Source organism: Chroicocephalus ridibundus, chromosome 6 (assembly GCF_963924245.1).
Source record: "Chroicocephalus ridibundus chromosome 6, bChrRid1.1, whole genome shotgun sequence".
NCBI classification, from domain to species: domain Eukaryota; kingdom Metazoa; phylum Chordata; class Aves; order Charadriiformes; family Laridae; genus Chroicocephalus; species Chroicocephalus ridibundus.
The window spans coordinates 61,479,598-61,501,745 of NC_086289.1; the positions used below are offsets into that span (position 1 = coordinate 61,479,598).

General features: G+C 40.3%; 2 protein-coding genes across 11 annotated transcripts in view; one reads left to right on the forward strand and one right to left on the reverse strand.

The window, feature by feature from the left end:
* Positions 1 to 22,148, forward strand: part of GIGYF2 (GRB10 interacting GYF protein 2) — a 77,204-nt gene that overhangs the window by 30,263 nt on the left and 24,793 nt on the right. For all 10 annotated transcript variants that reach the window (XM_063339728.1, XM_063339725.1, XM_063339727.1 and 7 more), the window contains one exon: positions 19,504 to 19,683. In XM_063339728.1, coding sequence (XP_063195798.1) covers positions 19,504 to 19,683 — 180 coding nt within the window. The remainder of the gene's footprint in view (positions 1 to 19,503; positions 19,684 to 22,148) is intronic.
* On the reverse strand, positions 4,407 to 13,500 carry KCNJ13 (potassium inwardly rectifying channel subfamily J member 13). The gene is given in 4 exon segments (XM_063339736.1): positions 4,407 to 5,987; positions 6,884 to 7,364; positions 13,322 to 13,471; positions 13,474 to 13,500. Coding segments are annotated over 4 exon segments (1,281 nt in total). The 3' UTR covers positions 4,407 to 5,364.

A 22,148-nucleotide genomic window follows, 5' to 3' on the forward strand; every position in this document is an offset into this window, starting at 1 on the left:
CTGGACCATGTGAACTGTTAAGTTTTTTGAATGCTTGCTATTGTGAGGTAGATCCAGGAAGCAATATTTTGAGGTTCCTATGCTGATGGATTTACTGTCTGTCAAGTTATTTTAAGTCATCATACAAATCTTCTGTTTGTTCAGGTTATTGGGTCATTCTATTTCTTAAATGTTTCACGCTGGCCATGTTCAGGTAGAATACTGGATCCTTTATTTTGACCCAGTATGTGTGTTTGACAAGCAGAACTTGGAGTGGGTTGTCATCTTGGAGCTGGAACGTATCCACTCTGTATTCTGAGGCGTAAGAACATTCAAGCTCTCCTCTATAAACTCACACTGCAAGTGCAATGATTTCTGCTTCCTGGGATCATGCATTGCTTGTTCTCTGGTATGACCTTTCTCTTTGTGACATGTTTCCACATGCGTGTACTGCATCTGTGCTTAGTGAGAGCTGTAGTACTTGGAAAAGCTTGCCAACAATGAGTCTTGCCTTTTTAGGACCCAGAGCATCTTTTGGTCTTTGAATATCCTCTGTAGTTAACATGTTGATAAAGCACAGGTCAGAAAAGACAACTGCAGGTTGGATTTCAAGACAAACAAAACCAAAGAGATTCAGTTGCAGTTAAAAGTCGACAGGAATGTATTTCAACTGCTGCTTAGCTGTCAGTGTTTTTTTAGGGAGAGTAGCCTAAATTTCTATCTTAATAATCTTCCAGATTACCATGGTGGCACATGCCTTGGGAGTCTTAAATTACCACATTTGCTTTCAGAGCCCTCCCAATCCTCTCTCCATGTATGAATTGATTTTCATATATTTTAGGGTGCTTTTATTTTTCTGCTTTTTAAGTTGAAAGACAACACAAACCTAAGATGGTGCTTGGTTTTCTCATTGCTTTCCTTAAAAAGAGGTTGATTCTAAAAATAACTTGAGATTGGTTGTCCATTTTAAATGCCAGTAGTGAAACTTTGGACTTCCAGTGTGTCTTTATATTCAGAGATCTTTTAGAGAAAAAATGAAAGGGGGGGGGCGGGGAGGGGAGGGAAATTTAAGGACTGCGTTTTTTTAAAAAAGACAAATGGATGTAAAAGTAATTATCTACCACAGTTGATTCAATTTTATTTATTTAGCCCCTTCCTGTTTTTGTGATACAATTACAACACTTCCAGATCCAGACTATAGAATGTACCACATTTCTGATTAAGACTGATAAAAACATTGCATGCCAGTTCAGGGTGAGAGATGCAAGATGTCCTTACTGAAGCTGACTTCTGCCTGAATGCAGAGGTTAACACTTCAGCTGGTATCGGGCATAGCTTGTTTCTCGCAACTTCTAGTCATTGGGACTCTGGAGTTGCATCTTCTCTGAGCCATTTTCTAGAGCAGTCGGTGTGCCCGTGCGGTTCGTTGGAAGCCCTGGCTCATTGTGAGGGATAGCCTGCTTATTCTCAAATCGTCATCATCGTGAATCTTTCTGTACTACCTGATTGTGTTTCTTGTTCTATTTCTCTTCTAGTTTGATCTAATTTGGCTAAAAGCTCTGTAGCACAGTATGATTGAGGCAAGAGACCTGCAATCTTTCTGAAGTTTTAATAAAAAAAAATGTTTAAACATAGTAATTTGTTTGCATATTGCTGTGTTAGAGATTAATGTTGCAATAAGTGGGAGGACTGTTTGTCTCCTCTTTGCCTTCAAAGAGAAATAAAGTGGAGAGCACAAAAATATTAACAGAAGGTGTTGGTCTGTTTTGACTGGAGCCTTGATTAATAAACAAATAGTTACTGTTATGTAAAGGCTTTCCAGTGACAAAATATTTAGAGAATGAGATAGGGATAGAGGTGTGCCAAAAGCAGCTCTGTGTTAATACCAAGCACTAATGCATCCCACAGAAAGCAGTGAAAGCAGAGAGTTCAAAGAGTGAATTGACATGCAGTTTATTGTTCAGGCCAACACTCTTTAGCAGATGTGTATATTGGTTTCTGTTACCCTGGTTAAACTCCTTAATTTAGGTTTTCATTCTCCAGCTTCATTGTGCTTCAGTTTTTCATTGTTCTTTTGTAGGGCATTGGATTAGCCTCAAATTACATAATTTACCAAGTTGCCAGTTTTTTCATATTCCTTGTTATAAGTGATCACATTACAGAATTAATAAGAGATCAAATATTAAACTCTTCCAGGCATTCGTAATGGATGACAAGGCAAAAACCCTTCAGTTAAAAATCATGATATGAAAAAGGTAATAGACCTTCAACAAAGAATTACTTCTCAAATATGATCAATATGCTGTTCTTAAAAAATTAACGATTGCTTTTTCAGTGCTCACAACAGTTTGCAAGGTGTCATTTGACTGATGCTCAACATAAACAGTATCTGTTCCTAGTTCCAGTATGCAAACTGAAGATGCACAAAGCATTTGCGAGTTTCCCTTGCAGACTGTCACAGTTGTGACAGACTTCATTGAGAACACAAATTGCTTCTGGAAGGCTGAGGCCATTAGCAAAGAAAATGAGCAAGTTGTTTTCTTGATCGTGGCTGTTTTTTAGAACTGCGCAAAAGCTGCTTAATTTTCTGTGCAGCCCCTTGACTAATACCAGCTTAGTAGCTGAGGGGATTTGATTAGTTACCAGCAATTACACACAGGTAGTAAATAATTGTCATGTAGATTGAACAAGACATTTAGAAAGTCACTTGTGGAACCTGATTGAGTGCTGTTTAATGTGTATTTTTTGGTTAGATTAGGAAAACTTGAGTATAAAAAGGGTGTTCAAGTGACTATAAAAAGGATGTTGAATTTTTTTTGAGTTGTACTTTCCCTTACTCTGCCTGGCTTGTTTTTCTTTCCCATCTCAGTAGCAGGAAGTGCATCTGAAGAAAGTTTATCACTAGGTTGCTCTTGAAGTGTCAGTCAAAGCGTAGAGCAGAGCCCATCAGCAATTTTTCTAGGCTTGTATTCTAGTCTGGGACATGGCATATTTCCATACTTTCACACCTCTGTGATTCACCAGTTCTCTGGAACTGTAAAAGCAAGAGGAGTGTCTTGTCTACCCCTTGTTCTGCAGCTGTTCTGAATTAACTGCACAGTTGTGTTTGTCTGTCTGATTTGCTTCTGCAGTATTCTTCAGCCTTACATCCCAAAATGTAGTATTTGAAGATTGCATTTAGTGTATACTGACCATATTTTTTCTTTATACTTGCTGTTGTATGCCCTTTTAAACAAAATCTATAAATAGAAAATGATTTTAAAAAACAGGACAACTTTAAAGTATCAAGTCATTTAGAAACCAAACAAAGCAGTCTGCACTTTGATTAGACGTTAATTGAAATTAGAAATGGCCTTTTATGGCTTTGGCTCTAAATGGTGAGATTATATTACCGTCCTGTTGGGACCGTGCATCTGAATTTTAGAACAATTGGTTTGTCTGAGACTGGAGTGTGTGATATATGGGAAAACCAATATCTCACACAGAATGCTGCTCTCTTCCTAAATGGTTATTTCAGACTTGGCACTGGAATCTGCTCTACTGCTCTTGCACTGGTTCTTAATTTGAAGGCCTCTTCTCAATGTCTTATATGGGTAAAGCAAGTGGAAATAACGCTTGCAAGAAATAATGGTTGGATGCTGATATCAGGGTGGAGAAGGGATCTTTAGACTGCATATGGGTCAACAGCTGAGAAAAGTAGGGATGAAGGCAAAGTACCTTGATAGTGTGTTGCTCTCCAAGCTCCACAATATTTATGAATGCATTTTCATAAAATTAAATTTTAAAAAAGATTCTGAGAGCATCTGTAATAAAACCAAATCTGTCTGAGGTCTGGAATGTGGGGAAGCAATACTTGAACGGTTTTGGAATGAGCGCTGAATGGCGATGAGAACGTGGGCCTTCTGCCTCCTTCCCCCTCCCTGTGTGAAGTGCTCCCATGGGGCTGCTTCCCCTTTCCCCAGTACCTAAACCAAAGGAGCTTTTTTCTAACCTCTTTTGGCTTGTCAGCGTATTTCAGCTAGCGGAGTTTTGGGGCTTGAGGAGAATTCAGTTAAACAGTATCTCATCAGATCGCTTGAGAGCCTTTTTCCTGCTGCTGACCACTTGGGTGAAGTTAAAAGGAAGCATGTTTGGTAGTGTATTATGCTGTTGTCAATGAAAGTTGCCGTTTATACCATCTTTGTTTCTGGGAAAAGTCTTTTACCTTTGGAAGATACCTTTATTTTGAAACTGGACTGTTCAAGCATGAGCGCATAATAGGCGCTGCTTTTGTTGAGAGCTTGGAAATAATTATCCATCATTCTGTTCATCCTTTAGCTTCTTAAATTATTTAGGAGCTTCCGAACAGTGTCTTAATCGCAATAGGTTTGTGAGGCACTCAAATACAAAAGTCTCGTGTATAGTTTGTTGTAATTTTTTTATTTTAAAATTGTTTCAAATGTCTCTAAATATTTTCGTGCTGTGTGTACAGGCAAATATTGATGTTAAAAAGCATAAAATATAAATGGATGCAGTTCTACTTGTGTACACAGTGCATACTTCTGGGTCGGATCTACTTGAGATAAACAGCGCAAAGGTGAGAACATGTGGAATGTATGTACATTAATTCATTTAGAATAGTCTGTTTTCCCCTGCTAAATAATTTATTCAGTGTTTCCAAATATGAAAAAATTTCCACTGCAGCATTTGTCACATACATCAAGATTTTTTTGATAGTGTCTTGAAATGAGATGTTCTCTTGTTTGGCAGAGTGAAGAACTACAGTTAGTATTTACAATTTTGATTAATAAGCACAGCAGGAGTGCTTTTCACTGCCATGAGAGGTTGGCAGTACTTTCTAAGAGGGAATTCAGCCATCTGAAAACTGATAGAACTCTGTATTCCCAAAGAGTTAAGAGAACAGAAAAATGAGGATCTTGGATGAACAGAGTTGCTTATCCCAGAACTACTATATTTACTGAACGACCCCCATATTGGTTTTGACTGAGATTTTTCTTTTGTATTGACCGTTTTGTCACAAGCTGGTTAATTATGATTATGATTTTGGTCAGCTTTGGGAGTTTTGAAGGTCTCTCCTTTCAGGGTCAGTGCGGCTTTAATCATAGTCTGGTGAATTCAGCAGGCAGCTCTTTTAATTTCCAAGAATTAGTACTGTGATTCTTGTACCTGGCTTTGTTCTGAGTGGTTAATGCAGCCTCTCCTCAGCTTCCACAGGCGCACCAGTTCTCTTTACTCTGTGTTTCACGTTGTAATCAAAAGGATGGGGGTACAAGAGAAAGATCACTTGAAGATGGCAGGGCAGGCAAGGAAGGAAGGTTGTAAGTGGAACCTGAAAGTTTAATGTAATAATAATTATAAAAGCACAAAGTTCAAAGTCTGTTCTCTCTATTCTGTGAGGCCAGTCTCGGAGAGCTGGAAGCTGTCAGCATGCTGTCCATTGATGCGGATCTCCTTGGCAGTCCTTTTTGGACTCTTTGAGTCAGCCGCAACTGGGAGCTCAGGGATAGTCTTGTCAAAGTTCTCCATCTTGATCTGATATTCACCCTTGGCATTGCGGGCTAGCATGGAGGCGAAGCGGTGGTACAGCATGATCTCTGAGGGCAGGTAGGATGTTCTTCTTTGACACATTTCTCCTGTGCCCTCCTGCACAGCTGACAGAAAGATGACCAGCTCAAAATGGTGAGCAGCTTCTCTTTGGAGGAGAGCAGCCAGGGGGCTGGATGGAGTGATTGAGTGGTAGTAGGTCAGCGGAAAGATGAAAAAAGGACACTCATCTGAAGTAAGGCTGTCTAGGTGGAAGTCAACGCTAGTTTGGTGCAGCTGCCCGTTCTCTTGTTCTTGGTAAAGTATAGCAGAAATCCGGATGCTGGTCAGTGGGCTGGAGCGCGTGTTGGCCACCTGGAACATAAGGTATGGCTTCCCCTCGGTGTGTGTCACTACAGCAGAGCGGGTGAAGCGGATGGAGAATGCCCGATTCTTTGGCCGGGCGATCTTTGCCACAAAAGCACCTGCATCATGGAAAAGAACAAACTGAGTTGGAGCCCTGTGCCTGGGTGCCCTGCAGCCTGGCGCTCTGTGAAACGGTTCAAAGCAACAGAAGCAGGCTGGGGTGGGACGTGGTCTTTCTAGCCTCAGCCTGCATGCTTGAAAACTGCTAGGCTGGCATCAAGCTAACCCATTTTTTTGTTTAAAAAGTATGGCTTTCCTAAAATGCTTCCTTTTCTACGCTATGTTCACTTACTAATCTTTGGTGAGTGAACTGTAGATGTAGGAAGGAGAGCTGTTAGCTTGCTCCGATGCACTGTAGTTGGTAATAGTACCGGATCTTGGTGTGCTACCCCTGGAGGAGCTCACTTTTAATACGCAGTAAACTAACCTGTGTATTTTTAAAGTCTGTTGAAATACTTTAAACCCGAATATTATTTTAAATAACTTAAAATATCTCAAAATAGCTGTGACAGAGTAGAAATTTTCATTATATCCGATACTGAGGAACACTTAAACACTGATCAACAGAAGTACTTCAGCTAGACTAGACAAAAGTAAACCTTAAAGCTATTAGTCAAAACAAATTGACTTTAAATAATGTAATTCCATGGAAAAAACTTGGAGAGATAATGGTATAAGAAATTAGTGATTGTGAGTGGTAAGTGGGGAGCTGCCACAAGTACTGTCCAATGAATAGTGGAACTCTCAAATCCAAATCTTGATATCACCTAATTTTTGTCTGTTATTAATGAAAGATGTCTAACTTTTACTACTGCATAGCTGAAATCTCATCATCCTTGTAGTGACTGGCTTAATTGTTCTTTCAGATACCAGTCTGATCACTATTTGTTTCTAGCTCCATTTTTTTAAAACCTGTTACCCCTATTTTATCTAATGATTAAATATGAAGGATTACCTGTGATGAAGGCTTCCAGCATGAGCCCCAGGACCATCTGTATTGCCAGCAGTGCAATAGCACTGGGACAGTCCCCACTTGGGAACATAGTGCCATAACCAATTGTGAGTTGCGTTTCCAGTGAGAAGGAGAAAGCAGCTGTAAAGCTGGTGATATACTTGACACATATAGTGTGGTTGTCAGGTGGAGCATCGTGGTCCAGCTCCAGGTCGCCGTTCATCTCAGCCAGCAAATACCAAAGCACTGCAAAGACTAGCCAGTGAATGACAAAAGAAGCAGAAAAGACAAGCATCATCCATCTCCAGCGCATGTCCATCAGTATTCCCCATGCATCTCGGAGGTATGCCAGACCTTTTCCTTGGGCACCATCCATCTGGAATGTGCTGTGTCCATCCTTGGTCACCATCCTCAGGTATCTTTGTGTCAGGAGGGGAGCGCTGGACTTGGTGTTATTGCTCTCTATCATGTCTGTTCTTATCTTCTAGAAAGAGAAAAAAGGAAAAAATGTGATACAGTGCAGCATATTTGTATTTTGCCTAACGTTCACAGTTTTTGACACATCAGCAGGGGTTGAAATAGTGCAGCCAACAAAGGAAGGCTTATATATTGCAATCCAGAGAAGATTAAGTCAGGAACCTGGAGAGGAATTTACCACTGTTTGTGGTAATACTTTGCTAAAAAAGATTAAGTTCAAAAATCTGACTACTTCTCAAATTTTCCCTGCTTAGTTGTTTAAATATAACTTTCATACTTTACCTTCCTAAACTTACATTTAAGTCGCATGTTTTAATTCTTAAAGGGTGAGTGGGAGATGGGATTAGGCATACTATATCTGAAAAGAAACTGATTTTTGTCTGATTAGGTCAGTTTTTGTAACTTTTTTAGCAGAGTATACTAGTTTACTGGTACTGTTATGAATACTATTAGCAGTAGTAGTATGTAAATAATTATTACTGCATTGTTCCTCTAACATGTTTATGCATTTTTAGGGGAATGCTGTAGTTTACTTAGTAACCCTTTCAGACTTTTCTAGCACAGGAGATGATGGCTGTCTGCACCCACCATGCCCAGTTAAGCAGAATTACAGTATTCGGGGCAGAGCTGCTTGTGCGAGTCTGAGGCCGTTTATGTAAGGATCGTGTAAAAAAAGGGCAGAAGACCAATATTGAAAATATACTTTGATATGATTTGAAGTTTAGTCTGCCTAAGCAGCGTCTTTCTTATTAGTGGCCAAATAAGAAAATAGGACAGCGAGTGTGTGGGAATTAGGGGAGGTGAGTTCCAAACGTGGGAAGCAGAATGGCTACTTGCAGGTATTTGAGATGTTAGGCTCCTTTGTTTACTTTCAGACTTGCCAAACTTGTCAGAAATGCTGAGTGTCTTTTGAAAAGACACTGGACACTCAGGTCTATAAATTTTATAGATGTTTAACGAATGTTTAAAGTTTACCTGGGACAGACTAAAATAAACAGGGGTTCAAGTAAAATAGAGATGTCATAATGTGTGCCACCTACTTAAAGATGATTGTGAGGAATCTTGTTTATGGAACAAGGGAGTACTTTAAAGAAAAACATAGATTCTGCAAGTCATAATTATACATGGTGCATTTGTTAAATTTTGCATGTTTCTCATCAATTTTGACCTTTCTCTGAGCTGTTTCAGAGTATAATACAAGTGTACAAACAGGCTAGAGGAGCGGGACTTTTTCCCCAAGAGTGTTCTCTTAGTTTTATCTTGAAACACATTAGATCTAAGGTTCCTGAACTTCAAAATGAATTTATGAAAGGTAAAAGTCTTTCCTGTGAGCTTTGATCCTGTAAGCCAGCAGTTTTCATGACTGTTTACTTGATACCAAATTTTAGTAATTACAAAACGTTCTTTTTCTTGTGCTTAACGCATAATGAAGTAAGAGAACTGACATCACAGTTGACTATTCAGCTAGATTTTAATTTTTCTTTCCTTCTGTAGGTTCTCAGAACCATCCAGCTCTTTCTCCTGTCCATGCGGTACTCAAAGGAGGTAGAGGAGATGATGGCCTGACTGGAATTTGGTAGTTTTCCCCTCATTTTTACTTTCCAATTCACGTATCCTGGAAGGAATATTTCAAAATGACTCCTTGTGCCAAAGAATACAGTAGACTTCCTGAGATTCTCCTGGTCAATAGTACCAGGCTACTTTTCTTGGGGGATTGTGATCATAGTCCATTCAGTTTATAGCATTACCCCCCCCTTATCCGAGCTTGGTCTGCTATATAGCGCTCTAAATGACAGTTTTCAGTCTTGCTGCACTGTTACGGAATTTCCTGAATACACTTTTAAGTAGTTCGGGAACCAGATGATTAGTCACTTGTGTGTAGATCAGAGTCCTCGTGCTAAGATTTAGAAGAGCCCTTCTGGATACCCTGAAGGAGCTGGAAAATGGGCATCTCTGAGTGGGAAGGATGATGGGGACAGTGTCTGGACAATGCCTTGGTTCTATCATCTTAGAATAAGCAGTACTCACAAGAAGCACTCCCTTGTTTGAATAGAGGAGAACACTTACAGAGCAAAATGCCTCTGGGTGTAAACCTCATGCATCCTTGAAAAAAACCCCTGATAACTTAGTGTGTTTGTGCATCTGCCTCATAGCCTCCAAGTAATTTGGGTTTGCAAAACAAGCGTATGCTGTGAGAGTGAATCTGACACTGACTGATTGGTGACAGAAGACTTTTCTACAGTGTCTTACATACATTAGGTATGTCTTTCTCTTAATGTGGTACGCTTTTCTTGGCTAGGCTTCAGATCTTCCACACATTAATGCTAAGGTAGCGTGCTTGAGCGCTGCAGAGTTCACCCCGAGCAAAATGCTGTCAGCGTTGCGGGGTCTCAATTTCGTTGATTAAGGAGCTTTCTAGAGTGGTGATTAATCACTTAATGTTGACTTCAAGCTCTGAAAAAAAATTAGGTGGTGTTCACCATCAGGTTGTTTGGGATCTTTTCTCTGGGGGAGGATCCGTTACTGGCATATTTTGAAATATGAAAGAGAAACCTCCATTGAGAAAGAGAAACCTCCATTAGCCTCCAGCAGCACATTTCACATCAGTCCTGTGTCTCTGCTCCTTGAGACTTCCAGCAGGGGAACTCGCCTGCTGAGGTTAACCAGGGTACTGCCCTGGTCTCTTTTGAGGATGGTTTAAAATATTAGGTATCTAATTAGATGGCAGTGATAGCACTGGAAGTGTGTAAGCTTGAGTTCCAACACTCTTCCTTTTTTTTTTTTTTCCAAAAGCCACAAGTCTCAACTTCTTTGGGTGGTGAAAAATGGGTAAAAAAAAAAAAACCCTGCAAATAGGCTGTGACAGCAATGCAGTCAGTTCAGAATAAGAGGTTAAAGAACTGCTCTGTGAGCAATAGTTTACTTGGGCTGGAGGATTGGTCCTCTGTATTCTCAAAAGCAGAGTCAAGAGTACGTGTGACTTTGAATTTAACAAGGATTATTGTGTTCTGTCTAGTCTTTTCCTTGCCCACAGTAGTAAAAAAATATAAGTACCTTCTTTCCTTGTTAGTGATAAATTAATGAAGTTGCAAAGCACAATTTAGACCCTTTGATCTGATCCCCTGCCTGACATGGTCCTTGGAAGTCCCCACATTAATCCCAGTTTCAAACAGTGTATGTTTTAGGAAAGACATTCAACTTCGCAGAATTTTGTTTTTCAAGTCATTGTTGGAGAATACTCGTCTCCACTGCTAAATACAAACTGTGTTTCTAATCCAGGTTTGTCTAATGTCATCTCTTCACCTTTATGTTATGCTGTTTGTCTGGTTTTGCTTTTCCTGGTTCCTGACTTGTGAAACTCTGGTAGCTTTAGGGTATTCCTCTCCCTCCATCTCCCAGCTGATAGCCCTTGACTGGAAAGACAGGAACTGTCAGAAATGACTTTTCTAAACCTCTTTTGGCATGTCGACCAGTCCTTTGTCATGCATTCAGTGTGTCTAATCCTTCCTGTTTCCAGTCTATTGAAAATTAAATGGTTATCACCAACTCCAGTGCATGTGTCAGTTCTTAGCTTTTTTAAAATCTCTTTACCATCATTGTCCCTCATTCTGGATTCTTCTGTACATTCTTGTAAGACAAGTCAAGGTAGGGTGAGTACTGCCTTTTCAAATCAAAGTCATAGTTTCCCTTTTCCTAGCAGTCAGGTTCTAAACTGACCTGGCTTGCTAATGATTTATGTATAATAAAACTTTGCCTTGCAGCTCTAGGATATTGCTTGCATTTCTGAAATTCATGATCCAGCACCCTGAGCTCCCACGCTCATGCTTTGCCTTTTTGATTGAGATCTTCTTCCTTGTGTTGTAACAGCTCTCTTTGTTACCTTGCTTCCTGCTACCATGTTTCTTTCCTCTTTTTTCCTCTTGCTTAGCCTTTCTCTTGGCAGCAGAAGCTCAGCTGCTAGGACTCTGGTAGGATTGCAGGAGGACTCGTTTGCAGCAGCGTCTTTTTTGTTTCCCTTCTCAGTTTGAAGGCACTTGAAGTGATGCTTCCAGCCTGTTTTCAGCTCGGTATGCTCATGTACCTGCAACCCTTTGAGGACCCTGAGTGCCTTTATGCGGAGCTGGTTCAGGGGAGACTTCTGCAGTGCTGCCCTACCTGCCCCACTTCTACTCTTGACAAAAGTCTCTTCTAATTGACCTTGGAAGGGATTTGAGGCAGTTTATAGTGCACTGCTTTGTTGTGACAGCAAAGTAGTCAAGAGGACCTGCTGTTTGGTGGGAATAACTGCAAAAATTGCTTACAGCTGTAGCATAATTTGAAGATTTATTAGAACGCAGGTGGTGCTGGCATGCCCCTCTGGGAATGTGTACCTTCTCCCTTTACTTGACCTGGGTCCACATCATTTTGTACTCGTTGCAGGTTTAAACATCATCTGTGTACTCTGAGCTGTGATCATTGAGATGTGTTGCTGCCTCTGCACTTTGCCACAAGAACAAAGTTTATCATTTTTTTTAAAGGCACTTTCATGCTATTAAAATCTCAGTATTGTTCTTGTTAGATTGAATGGCAGTCCTTGAGGGGCTCTGATGTTAATGGTAGGAAGTGTAGGTTTTTTCAGTATTGATGACATGACTGGATCATGTAACTTACATTAGGGGACAATCTTACAAATGTAGGAAGTAATTCAGTTAGAATAACTGCTTTGGTTGAAAGCTTATGCTGCCATTGTTAGTAGGATAGTTAAAATTTCAGACGTGTTTGTCCTTTAGGTTTTGTAGCTAATGCCTCATTGGGATGAATGGGAGTAGTTTTGTGACAAAACTGTTTTTTCCAAGCAGTCTGCAAAACTAAGATAACGGTTTTCAGGACTTCTTACATATATAAGTAAGCCTTGTAAAAAAAAAAAAAAAAAAAAAAAAAAAAAAAAGAGTTTTAATTTGTTGAGCCAAAGTCATACTTTTTAAAGCAAATGCCACAAAGCATAGCGTGCAAGAGCTCATACTTTTGATCTTCTGTGACAGAACACACTTTAAAAAAAAAAAACCACACCACCACCAAACCCTCCAAAATTTTGGTAAAATGGGAGAGTATGTATTTTTTTATAGTACAGAAAGCAAAGCTGATTTTCTGCTTGCATCATGGGGACATCTGTAATGCTCAGTTTCATTTATAATGTATTTTCACATAGTACAGCATGCTGAAAATACTATGAGGATGCGTATGAACCCTAATTGTTCAGTGTGAAGTAGCATCTGAGCGGACCAACTAGTCTGGCCACCTTTAGAGAAGCAGAAAAACTTTACCAAGACTTTGCTTAAATGTTGTTAAAGTCTTTAAAATATGCTAGTATATATGAAATCCTTACAGAGAAACTTGAATGTGAAATTCAGTCTTGTTAATGGAGGAATAAATCTAGAGTTAAGAGGGAGGATATTTGATGTAAGGCTGTAGTAATAAAGTCTGCTGCCATCCATTTTTTTTGTAGAACTTGCTGGTTTTGAAGAGCGGTCCTGCCCTATGTGATGCAAACTTCCTAGTGGCTCATCTAGAATGACAGAGTTTTCTAGGATGTCATAGTTCACGCTCGATGCCCGTGCATGGTTTCCTGAGCAGCGGTGGTAGCTCACAACAACACGTTCATAAGCACAGTTGAAAATGACGGAAGGCATGAGATATAATTAGAAATGGTAAAAGCAGGCTTAAAGAGGTGAAGCTCATCTCTTTAATTTGTGATGGAATTGAAGTTAAATGCTGAATTACAGTAAATGCAGCATAGAAGGTGAGGATGACTCTTTCATAATACTTGGATGGGTAACACCTGGCTACCTTGGCTTACCTTAGCAAGCTTTAGAAATTAAGCTGTGCCCTGAAAACTTTAATTTCTTTGATTACAGAATGACAGAAAAATTTCTAATTGTACAGTAAGAAAAAAGAAAAAAATTTAAGATTGTTCTGTGTACTTACCGGTTTGTGAAGGGTTTGTGTGCAGGAGAAGAATACCTGGGCTCCAGGAGAGGGACGGGGCTGGTCCTGTGTATTGGTCCCAGCACTGGCAAGAAACTTCCCACAAGTGGTTGGTAGAAGTCTTTTTTTTTTTTTTTTTTTTTTTTTTTTTTTTTTTAAAATGGGTTTGTATGTCTCATTCCTGTGTTTATAGTGTCGGGGGGGGGGGTTGGTTTTCGTCTGAAGCTGATTTGATTGGTCATTTTGCCTGCAGGGGGGCTGGTTAGCTCTGATCATGTGGAAAAGAATGCTGGTTTGTTAGGAGCATTTCTTTACCCAACACAAGCCCTTAGCAGACAAGGAGAAATCCTCCAACACTTACATGGAGAAGGGGTGCATTCCCCCTCACCTCCTTAATAAAGATCATTTTTTAGATTTGTATAATCTTAAAGTTTGATGTGAAAGTTGAAAAGGCCAAAATTGCCCTGGAATAGCTGAATGAACAATGTTCCTGTATCGCTGCTGAAAAACACACGCTGTTCTCTGATACTTTCTCCCTAACCACTGTCAACTGCTGTTTGTTTAGGTGAAAAGGGAAACTCTTGCGTCTCGCTGCTGCTTGTCCAGTGTCACCTCTTCTCATTAGGTCCTGAGCTCTCGAGTGGTGGTGTCAACAGAAAGGTGGGCTGCAGCTAATGGTACAGCCTGTGGTCTCTGGAGGGTTGCTGAACTGAAGCTTAATGCTGGTCAGAAGATGTAGATCTGGCCACTTCTCTTCCATCTCCACAAGTGCTCCTTTGTGAAAACACCAAATTAATCACAGGATTTTGCTAAAGCCTAGGAATGAAACAATGCAGATTACGTGGGTTGCTCATTCCATACATTAAATGAAACCACTTTCACTTAAGCTGCTCTCTCGTTTATCAAATGAGAAGAGTTATTTAGGGAAGATGTCTTAGCTGAATGACCGCACGGAGTGGTCAGCATGCTGCACTGCTAAACCGAACTCTGAGGACAGCGTTGTAGTGTGACAGCTTTGTAATGTAGTAGTATTTCGCATTTTTTTTTTTCCCCTTGGTGAGCTGCTGATGCGAGGGCTTTGATCGAACGTCAGATGTAAGAGGATCTGAGAAACAAAGGCTGTGGTTGTTTGCAGGAAAACTACTGAAGGCCTGCTGGGAAAATTATTAATGTAGACTTTCCTGCTTAGGAAACAAAATCCTCCCTTTTTTTTTTTTCTTCTTTAACCTTCCTCCCAACCCTAAATTGCAAAACATTAATTCTTTGCTTCATTAGCATGGAACGTTTTAATACATGTTCAGGCACAGCACTGAAAACTGTGATAGGCCTAGTGTGACCTTCAGAACCAGGGCAAATAATGCAGTGCAAGGGGACTCCCACCACTGTGGCAAGCCTGTAGGCCAGTGTGACTTGTCCTTCACCCTTCCCTCTATACTGCAGCAAAGTTGTGCTTCCACTACAGACAACCTCTTCTATTCACAAGTAGGAATTTTATTTTTTTTTTTTCCAAGCAGTATTTTCTTACAAACCATATTTTGTGCCGTAGGAAGTGTACGGTGCCTGGTCACATGTTTTCTAATCTGATTCAAGTGAATGGATTGAAAAAATCTAACACAATTGTACAGCAGATGAAATAGCTACAGTATGTGATTGCAGGTGTTGTTATGGAATTAAACTCTCTCCTTAATTCCTTTGGATTTACCGGTTCGCCCATACTCACAGCAGTGAGTATGAGATAATGGTCAATTTAATGAGAAAATATGGAGTGATATTTGAGTAGTATGTGTTGGAGACCTACCCTTGAGCTTGAGATTTTTATGGAGAGAGAGAAAACGTCAGGCTAGAAATGCGCATCAGAACTTCTGATTTCTGTCACTTTGGTTCTAAGTGAGTCACTTCACTGTGTGTGTATTCCTGCAGTGTCCCTAGCAGGGCAGGTACTGTCCTCATGAGAAGATAGTCTGTCTTTAGAAACATTGTCTTAAGGCCATTTGTTTTATTCTTCTGTAAAATGAGCTACAAAATTACACATCAAAGTTATTTGAATCCCTTTAAAAACACTAGCTGCAGAGGTTTTTCTTTTTTATCCTCCTTTTGAGGAAGTGTGTAGCATGCAGCGGAAAGAGAACGAGTCAAAGCACTTAACAGACTCTCCTAGGTTTTCCCCTCTTTAGAGGAAACAGTATTGCTGTCAATCATGGCTTTCCTGCTTATTCTCTCCAAACAGCGAGCATGTCATAGGAAATGGACTAACAGCATGGAGAACAGAAGTTATTTGCCATTTTGTTAGTAAGTCGTCTTCATAAATGTGTTGCCAGGGGCCTATGTCCCAGAATCCCAGTCTTGTTCTTGTGGTTAGTCCCCCTTCAGCCCAGCGTTGCACAGCTGTAGGCTTTTTTGGCTGGATACTGCTAGGCTCTATCTGAAGTTTTCTGTAAACACCATTGCTGGCTTTGTGACAGACTTGAACAGAGGTGCCCTTTTACTGCTCCGTCTCTTCAGGAAGTCCAGTCAATTAGTCCAAGGCAAAACCATAGATTGTGTTCTAGTGGGTTTTTTTCATCCTTAAAACATTGCCAAATACTGACTCGCTGACCTGAGTCATTTCAGCTGAAATGAGTGTTCTCAAATCTAGGAACAGTTTGCAGAGACAATACACTAGGACTTTGGAAGTTGTGAATTTAGATGTAAGCTGTAGGAATGTTCCTGTATATACAGTTTTGTCATGGTCTTTCTGTCACTTGGGTGGCTTGACTTTTATGATCCTTAACCTGTGACCAGTTTGTAGTTGAACAGAACTAGTTTCTTGGCTGGTCTGTCTAATGTTCAGGATTATCAAACGCCCTATCTCTTTTGACACATACCTTACTGTCTTTGAATATTGCTTGCTATGATATTCTAGTACCAGAAACCTTAAATATGCATTTTCTCTCTCAGTTCCACTGAAGTGTGGCCACCTGATGTGACACACTGGAGTGCAGCTGTGTCTAGAAAGGTTTCAGAATCACAGGTGATACCATTGTCAGGTGAATATAATATGGACCCCTTATAATCAATTCTTTTCGTGTTTCTTAGCTTTCTAATGATGTAGAACTTAAAATCAGAGGAGAGGCAGGATCCCCCTTGTGTCTGATCTTGGGAAACAGCATTTGATGTTTTGTCACCTCTGTAGAGACGTGTGTTTTTAAACCCCACAGCAGCAAATGGGGATGTCTTTTCTGCAAGTTCAGAATACAAACCCCAACTTTAGTTGTTCAGTTCTTAGGAGCAAAAGCAGCTGTCTGACGCAGAAGGAAAACCTGAGTTGCCTTGGGTATGCCTATAGCATGTATATATCTGCAGAGGGGCTAAGAACATATGGATATTCAGTGGCAAAGCAGACTTTGCGATATTCTTTAGGTAACTTTTCCAAATGTTTTTGGAAAGCAGAACCAAGCCTGATAGCTTGCTAGTGTTAAAAGATCGGCCTCCAGAATCTTAGCTGAACTTAATAGCAATGGAAAGAAATAACTTTTTTTTTCCTTAATTGGTAGAGTCTAAAAATCTCTCAAATTAATGTTACTGAAGGAGTGTCAGCTAATAGCTGTGAATTTTGATGAAAAGAATACATACGTCTCTAAAAAGAATATTTTTCTAGTCTCAAAATAGAAAATTGAGTAACTTTTTTTTCTGTCAGTAACTATTTTAGGGAGGAAAAATGAGCGTCCTGTGCTGCAGAATAAAAAAATTAATTTTTTTCTTCTTTCTTGTAGCATTTTAGAAGTTTAGAAAAAGTGAAGCCTTTTCCTTATTGTCTGGGTCTTAGGTTCATCTGGTCTGTTGGATTGCAGCTCTGTCCTGGGCCACTGTCTCTGTAGCCCTCTTGCCTAGTTTTCTACGATGCGAAGCCCATCCCAGGGGCGGTACTGAGAAGCTTCGCTGCACTTTCTGTTATGTTCTTCTACATGTTGTTTTTCAGAGGCCTAAATTAAAAAAAAAAAACCCCAAAACAATCTGTATTTCCCAGACTTAGATTTTCCATCTAACTTGTTGTCTTCCTCTATTTTCTGTGACGCGTGGGAAAACAGAATGTTGTTGACCTTCATCTGCAAAGATTTATCCATTCCAGATAAGCAAATTTGCCAACATTACACCTATCAAATAAGGGGAGTTGAATGTCTCCAGCAATTCGGACCCAGTATCACCAGAGACTTCCTGAAAATACGCTGTTATAAATACATTTTTTTGTTCTCAAGGCCCAGCAAATGCAGAAGTGGTCTTTAGCCAGATGTCCCTTTAATGAAGTAAATGCGTACCTGGGTTATATTAGGCTTCATAGCTGAGATTTGCCTGTTGATACTGATTGATGGACTTTAAATTAGCCAATATGCTTTAGCTCTTTATTATAGAAACAATGTAAGAGGAAGGCATCCAGTTACCTTTCTGAGGTCCTCAAGTAGTTGCTTGTAGTCACGCAAGTAGCCATCAGGGTAGAAGAACTCTTGCATCTCACATTGTGGTGTTTCCTGCCTCTCCTGTCTACTTGACAGGTCAACAGTCCCTCTGTTTGGAAAATTCTTGGAGAAACTTGTTCCTGTCACAGTGGTAAAAGGTTTTCATATGAACCTGGAGCATGGGAAACTGGAAACATCTTGAATTTTGTACTCTGGATTCCACCTGTATTTTCTCATTATAGTCCATCCCTGAAACAATATACTGTGGTAAATCTTGAGCTGGAGAAAGAAAAAGGTGGTCTTTTTTTTTTTTTCCTCCGGTGTTTTGTGGTGGTGGAGTAGGGATGTTGGTTATTCTCCAAGACATATGCAAAGTCCAAAGACAGTGTGTGTTTCCTGTCTCCAGAGTGCAATATCTCTACGTAGGAAGAATTTCTGAGTTCTGAACAGAGGTTTGATATGCCCTAGAGCTCCACATACTGTTTCCTCATTTTTTCATTAACTGAAAAAGCTGCATGACATGAAGAACAGGGAATGCAATCTCCTAATCTGCCCTAAACGAAATTCTTAAAAATGTCCCTTTCCGCCCCAGGAATCTTAGCGTATAGTCAAGCTTTCTTTTGTTTTTCCTGTCTAAGCAAGCATGCATACTATACAATCTTCACCAAATATCATCTTATATTTTTGTATTTTCAGACTCTAAGAAGGAAAATTAAGTATACCTTTCTTTAGTACTTGAATACTCTTTTTTTTTTATAGATAACCACATGATTTCAGCTTACCGTGGGTTAATAGTATCAGTGAAGAAGTGGCATCACCGTGGTTCCTGTGTGAATTCTGGTGCTATGCAGCTGAACTTATTTAAAGAAAACACCCAGTCCTGAAGTCCTGATGCTAGTAGTGCCTGTGGTGGTGTGTCCTTCTCAGGATGAGTCGATAGGCAAAGCAGCGTGTGTGTCTAACCTGAGTTACTGGTGTATAATGTGGATTCTTTTTATAAAAAATATTTGTGACCATGTTGCTGTTCATTAAGTACTTGAGGATTTTACATACTTACTAGTTTCTCCTAAACTTCTGGTAGACTCATCCTTGAGATCGAGCATAGTTGCTTCTAACACTTGATGTGCTGGCCTTGGCTCTCCAGAAGATGGATTCACAGGGTGATGTTGACACTACTGCGTTTTTCTTGTTTAATCCTACTTTGAATTTCAGTCTTTCCTAAAACACTGCAAGAAATGCTGTACATCCTATTGGATTAAATATATAGATCTCATATTCTTTTTATTACAGAAGTAGCAAATGGGTTTATGTAAAATGTGTAATGTTTATCACTTCTTGTATTCCCATTTTCCTTTAACATGAGACTTTTCACGCTACAGCAGTTTATTCTTTCTCTCTGTACGCTTTGGCTTCTTTCCTTTTTATGCTTCCCTGTGCCTCTTAAACTGTCAGCTTTTCCTCTTCTGTCTTTCCTATCCATGTCATCATTTCTTGTACGCTTTGCTTTCTTCTGGTTTTGTTTTTTGCCCCCCTCGCTTCTTTCCATCTCAAGGCACATAGGGACGTGGAGGGATTTCCTAAATCTGTCTGTCATATGTTTCCTTCCATGAACTTCCATTCTTCTCCTAGGTTCCTGTCACCACTTACCTCTGGTGTGTTTTTGCCTCTAAGGGAGCCAGATTTCAACCCTTTTGTTTCCAGGTTCCTAAAGACGGGATGCATGTTCACGGGCATGTGTTTTCTTTGCAGTGAGACCAAACTTTGAAGAAGGTGGGACAGCAACAACGGGGAGGAAGCATGAGTTTATACGCTCTGAGAGCGAGAATTGGCGTATCTTCAGGGAGGAACAAAATGGGGAAGATGATGATGGAGGCTGGCGACTGGCTGGGTCACGGAGGGATGGTGAGAGGTGGCGTCCTCACAGTCCAGGTGAGAGATCTGGAGAAAAATGCAGCCATGCTTATAGGGAAAGGGCTTGGGGAAAGCAGGGGAAGGGGAGGTGGTGTAAAGTTTGGGACAAAAATAGGTAAGGTTCATGCAGTTTTGGTCTTCAAATGCTGTTTTGGCATACGTGGGGTTCTTGGTGACAAAATGATTAGTTCAAAGATTTGTGCCTCTGGTTTTCTTTTTAATGCCTTCAATACCCTGACATATTTCAGTGAACAGTATGTTTCGGGTCCGTGCTTTTGTTTGTGTTGTGCTCCAGGTGTGTGTGTGCCTGGTAAAATCAAGGGTTTTTTTTTTTAATAGTACTCTGTCTGCGATGCAGAGAGGAGCGCAGTTACCCACATCAGGTAGCATATCTAAGGCCGTGCAGTTGTGCTGACACCAAACCATTCAGATTGTTTGCCTCTTCCTAGTTTTCCAAATGTGTTTGCAATGCCAAGAGGCATCCTTGGAAAATCTCAAAATACCTTGCTCTATGCATCTTGTAGTTAGCTCCAGGATGTCTTGTCTCACTAAATTTCAGGCATCTGTTTGGTGTCACTCTGCCCTTTCCTGGCCTGACAAACTCAATCTCCTTCACTTGCCTTCCGGCATTGCATTGCCAGAGCCGCAGCAGAAATACAAAGCAGAGCTTGCTATTTGAGTAGTATGGATGAAACATATATAGAGATACATATGTATATAACTTTTTTTTCCTTCTAATTGGAAAAGATCTAGGCAGTCATACCTGCTGTGGGATCTTGGTTTTGGGTATCTTTTGGCTGCGGAAGGCTTCTGGGGAACCAAGAGAGGATTGTGGTTCTTCTACTGTTACATCTTCATAGGGAAGCAAAGGAAGTATGGGACATTTTGGGGGCTGAAGTGACAGCTTTTTTTAATTGAAGAAAAGTCCCTCTTGCTCTTACGATGGGTTCGGCACTCTTTTCAACATCCCAAAGGACTTTCAGTGCTGTAATGGTGGTGAGCAACCATAACCTCTGTTCCTAACCCTCCTCCTAACCTCCTAACAGCTGTGTATTTCTCTGCCCTCAAACAGCTGTTAGCTTGTACTAAACTTTAGCAGTGAGACGGAAGCCAGGCTTACTATCAGATGTTTTCTATTTAGAGAAGGGCTAAGGGGCAAATTTTGAAGAATGTAATTTTATTTTCCCCAATGTTTAGTCACGACCATTCATTAGACACTGCTGCTTTGTAATACAGTTCAGATGACATCAGCTCGGCTATGATAGTACCTCATGATGGTCAGATGGGACATGATACTCAGGAGTGGAGTGTTTTGCGAGTACAAGCCTGCATGCTTTAGCTTAAAAGGAAGCATAGACCTCAAAGTTCACAAGTTCGTTCATGTCTTGAACTTATTTGGAAGGTGTCCTGAGGAAGGTTTTGAAAAATTCTTCTTATTTCCATGATAGGAAATATTACTGCTTATTTGAATTTTTGCTGTAGTAGACAACTAACTTCACTTACAAGTTAGTTTTAACAGATATAATAAAAAGCCTGTTCTAAGAATTCTGTGAATCTGCAGAGAAGTAGCTAGTTTGGAGAAAGACTGAATTGACAGCTATAGTGTGCTAGTCCCTCAGCTTTGGTCAGAGCTGCATTGGAATTCTCCTGTTAGTAGTAGCCACAGGACCATCAAAACAGTGTAAATCACATTCTTGCTTTAAACAATGAGTTTAACTCAAATCGGCATGGCTTACACTGCTTCTTTGTACTTATTCTGCTGTTAGGTAATAGTACTAATCATGTGTCCTGCTAAAAATAGAGAAATGTCTTCAGAGTACTGTCGTCATTTGTTTAGCCGGACCTTCCTTTGAGTTGGCTCTGCGTGCTCCCTACTAGCTCGTGTGCTGCTTGCTTTTTTTCTTTTGGGTGAGAGCAGTTTAGAAGAATGTAGCAGTTGTCAGGCTCGAGTTTAGCATCTTCTGTTGTTAAGCAGAGACTACTGCGATTCCCGCAGACCATTGTTTTTTATAGCTTTTCAGTTCCTCATGCTCCTTCAGCTGTGCTTACTGCAGGATGGCTGACCTAAATCTGCTCATTTTATGCTTTTTAATGGGCACCAGGGATGAAGAGGATGGACTGCGGCTACTGAAATGGTCAATGGTCTTGTGCCCCTAAGTATAGCTTCCCAGATTCTGTGGTCTGTTTTATTGTAGCTAAAGTTAACTCCCTTGACATAGCTGAAGGGATCTGTCATGTGTCCGTGCTGCATTTTAAACTGTACTCTCACATGGCTGTGCCTCATAGGAGGTGAGGGCTTTTCTGAGTACTGGTGGTAAAGTGAAGAAGCAAGTCCATCAGGCTTCTCCGTAAAATAGATGACCCTAACGCATTTTTCCTTCTACTGCTTAATTCAGAAGGATGTAAACTTGTCTGGTTTTGCAGCATGCAAAATCGGGATTCTATCAGCAGGCTTTTCCAGTCAGAGTTTATAGGGTTTTCTA